Source organism: Zingiber officinale, chromosome 1B, assembly GCF_018446385.1.
Source record: "Zingiber officinale cultivar Zhangliang chromosome 1B, Zo_v1.1, whole genome shotgun sequence".
In the NCBI taxonomy this organism is placed as follows: Eukaryota; Viridiplantae; Streptophyta; class Magnoliopsida; order Zingiberales; family Zingiberaceae; genus Zingiber; species Zingiber officinale.
The window spans coordinates 170,066,293-170,069,644 of record NC_055986.1 but is presented as its reverse complement, the minus strand read 5'-3'; the positions used below and the strand labels follow the sequence as shown (position 1 = coordinate 170,069,644).

The window sequence follows — 3,352 nt, the reverse complement described above, 5'->3', positions numbered from 1 at the left end:
CGGCCACATTAATCAAACAAGGAGGGTTGTTTTGAATTTCTAAAATCTTCTCTTTGTAGAAAACTATAAGTTTTAAAAGAGAGATTTTATTTGAATTAGGCCACATGTTTTAAAAGAAAGTTTAAAGATTTTAAAACTTTCCTTTTTTAACCATCCTCATGGTTTAGAAAAAAAGGAAGAGGAGTTTTAAAATTTAAATTTTCTATCACCATGTTAAAAAAGGAAATTTTATAAGAGAAGTTTTAAATTTTAAAACATGGTTTTAATTTTTTAGAATTTTCCTTTTTTAACTCTTACTTTAGGAAAGAGAGCTTGTAAAGTTTTATAAGAGTTTTTCTTCTTGTAAAATTTTATAAAAAATATATTTCCTTCCTCTTTAAGGGGGTCGACCACCCTTGCTTGGTGTCCAAGCAATGTGGTCGACCCTCTCTCTTCTCCCTTTCCCTTTGCTCTCTTCTCCTTGGTGCACTACAAGAAAAACCCTCATAGACATCGGTGGAACAACAACGGTTTTAAGCAAAAACCGATGTCTTTGAGTATTTTACACCGGTTTTTCCAAAAACCGGTATTTATGAGCACAGATTTTCGCTCATAGACATCGGGTTTTTTAGCCGATGTCTATGAGCGCCTTTTTTTCGTTAATAGACACCGATTTTAACAGCGGTTTTTAAAATCCGGTGTCTATGATAAAATAAAATAATTTAATTTTCCCACCAATACTTAGCCGAAATTTGCAACACTTCACTCTTTCCTCCAAACCTAAACCTAAACCTTTATCGCGCTGTCCACCATATACCATCGCAACGCCACCACCACTTTTCTCCTCGCCGCTGGCCGTCCGACCATCTCTCTCAGCCTCATCTCCCTCTTCCCCCTTAGGCAGCCTCCTAGGACATCTTACTCTGGGAAGGCAGGTCCACCCCGTGGACTATGTTACTTAGATTCGTAATCCTTTTTAAACTGAATGTCTTGGTTTAATGTCTTGACATCCATTCTCTTAGAATATGGGCGAGGGAAGAATCCGCTCCCGGGAAAGCACATGAAGCTGAGACCATTGCCTTATGCTCCCATGCTAGATCTATGAAAGATGGCGTATTTTTCGTTGACGGAGGAGGATGTGCTACTGTGCTGCCGCAGCAAGTGTTTCGCCAAGGAGCTTGCCTCCGACTAGCCATTTTTCGACCTCCACCACGCAATCCAGTCCGCCCGCAGGATCTGGTTCAATAAGGTCGTACCTTTGCCCCCCTCTTCTCTACTGTCGATCACCCTCGCCGACCCCTTTCCTCACCTTCTAATTCTTCAGATCGACGTCACCAGATAGTCCCATCCGCATCGTTCGCCAGTCTTCTCCCTGAAAGTTGAAACCCTAAAAATCCGAATAGTCTCGTCGCCACCCATGTCGCACTTCGGGAGATCAGGGCCGCCGGACATCAAGGACACCTACTCCCTCCTCGTTCTCAACATCAGCTTCCGTGAGTGTTTTCCCTTTCTCCCCGTACTCTCTTGCTGGTTTTGATGGGAATCCAGTTTTTGACTCGCGTTCTGTTCGAATTGCTAGGTACCACTACCGATGATCTCTATCCTCTCTTTGATCAGTACAGGAAAGTCATTGACGTGTTCATTCCAAGGGACCGGAGGTGAGAGATTGCTGTTATTGATACGATTTTTGAGTTTCAATTGTTTACTAAATTGTTTGTTCGTCTTTTGGCGACTCAAAGGACTGGAGATTCACGAGGGTTTGCTTTTGTGAGGTATAAGTATGCTGATGAGGCTCAGAAGGCTGTTGATAGACTTGATGGCAAGTTTCTTCTACTTTATTTTTGGTTTTGATAATTATTTTTCTGACGATGTTTGATCTTCTGGAAAGTAACCTGTAATTTGATTATTATTTTTATTGGATATTGTAGGGAGGAATGTGGATGGTCGGAATATTATGGTTTAGTTTGCAAAATATGGACCAAATGCTGAGCGTATGTAAGTTATGGAACTGCTAGTATTCTTTTGTGATTTATTTTGTTGAAGTGATTATTTTTTGCTATTGTTGCACTGACTCGAATTCAGTAGATTAGAAATAACTGGAAGGTTTTGCATTTAAGAATTATTTTGTATATCTCCTTTACAATACTTGAACAAATTTATTGAATAAGTGGTCCAAATTTTAATATCTTAAAGACATGAGTACTGTCACTCCAAGACTTCTGATCTTGTATATCTGATTTTGATGTGCATCTAGTTACTTAGACAAAGACAAGGGATATTAATGCGGTCATCGAAAATCTTATATGATTGTTTGGAACACAAGTTGCACAATAAATGCAAAGTATACTTGAAAGAATTTTTAGTATTTAATAAATTCAAGCAGCCTTTGATGTTCTAAACTACTATCCCATTGTTAGCAATAGGTTAGTGGGTGACTGTTTGAGGTTCTTCCTCACACATTGTTAGTTTTGTGCAGAGTTTTACAAGTTTAGTTAATCTCTTAACAATTCATAGTGTAATGCTGCCCTTTTGACTGCATCTCGTCAATTTGTAGACGTGTATCTCATCTTCTATGGATGTAAACACTAAGCAATGTGATGTTTCTTTTCTGTTTAACATGAAATCTAATAAGTTTTATGTATCTTTTTTTTTTTTAATATTTTCTAGACATAAAGGAAAAATTATGGAAGCAGTTCCAAAGACAAGAGGAAGGTCAAGAAGTTGTAGCCCTCGGCCTAGGTAATGATTTTTTATGTCAATCAGAATTGACATTTTACAATTTTTTTTTTTGGAAGTTTGTGTACCTTTGTGGTTTTTCTCTTAGTTAGCACTTCAACTCACATAGTTGATATGGAATGGCTATTATCTTTTTTAGAGTTATCCCTCCAGAAAAAATACAGAATATTTCAAATTTCTGTTCAAGTTATTGCAAGATTACCTCAGTCATATAGATTGATGTCATTTGAACCTAATCTAAGAAATTTCTTGATCAGCGCTACCACATATTCAAGCTATGAGCAAACGAAAAGTCCTTTATGATGAAAAATATATAAGATTTTGGGGCTTAAAAATGGTGAAAAGATGAACAGAGCTTGCACATGGCTTAATGACCTAAGGATATCTTTTATGAAATTGCAGCAAATGCATAACGGATGTAATTCTGCGGTGAGACCAACAAGTAAGAGTAACAGGATTTTAACTTTCTCTATGGTCAACCTTGCATAACGGAACTTGTAGTTTCCTACTCTGTGTTGTTTTCTATGAAGAAGAGTGTACTGTAATCATGTGTGAACTGTGGATATTGTAGATTTCAGAGTCAAAGTCATCAGCCTGCATTAACTTTAGCGTCCAAATATTAGATGCTAAGTTGTTA

General features: G+C 37.6%; 1 protein-coding gene across 1 annotated transcript; it reads left to right on the top strand.

Annotated features, from left to right (window-relative positions):
* Positions 1–1,358: 1,358 nt before the first annotated feature.
* LOC122020930 (serine/arginine-rich splicing factor SC35-like) lies at positions 1,359–2,855 on the top strand. The gene is made up of 5 exons (XM_042579017.1): positions 1,359–1,472; positions 1,559–1,637; positions 1,719–1,798; positions 1,908–1,974; positions 2,647–2,855. Exons 1-4 carry the CDS (start codon positions 1,397–1,399, stop codon positions 1,940–1,942), a joined length of 270 nt encoding a protein of 89 aa, XP_042434951.1. The 5' UTR covers positions 1,359–1,396; the 3' UTR covers positions 1,943–1,974; positions 2,647–2,855.
* Positions 2,856–3,352: the final 497 nt, after the last annotated feature.

Excerpts from the sequence above, each read along its gene's own strand:
- LOC122020930 (XM_042579017.1), top strand. The coding sequence starts at position 1,397 with ATGTCGCACTTCGGGAGATCAGGGCCGCCGGACATCAAGGACACCTAC. Across the intron at positions 1,473-1,558 it reads CGTTCTCAACATCAGCTTCC|GTACCACTACCGATGATCTC; the intron begins GTGAGTGTTTTC and ends TCGAATTGCTAG. Across the intron at positions 1,799-1,907 it reads GGCTGTTGATAGACTTGATG|GGAGGAATGTGGATGGTCGG; the intron begins GCAAGTTTCTTC and ends TGGATATTGTAG.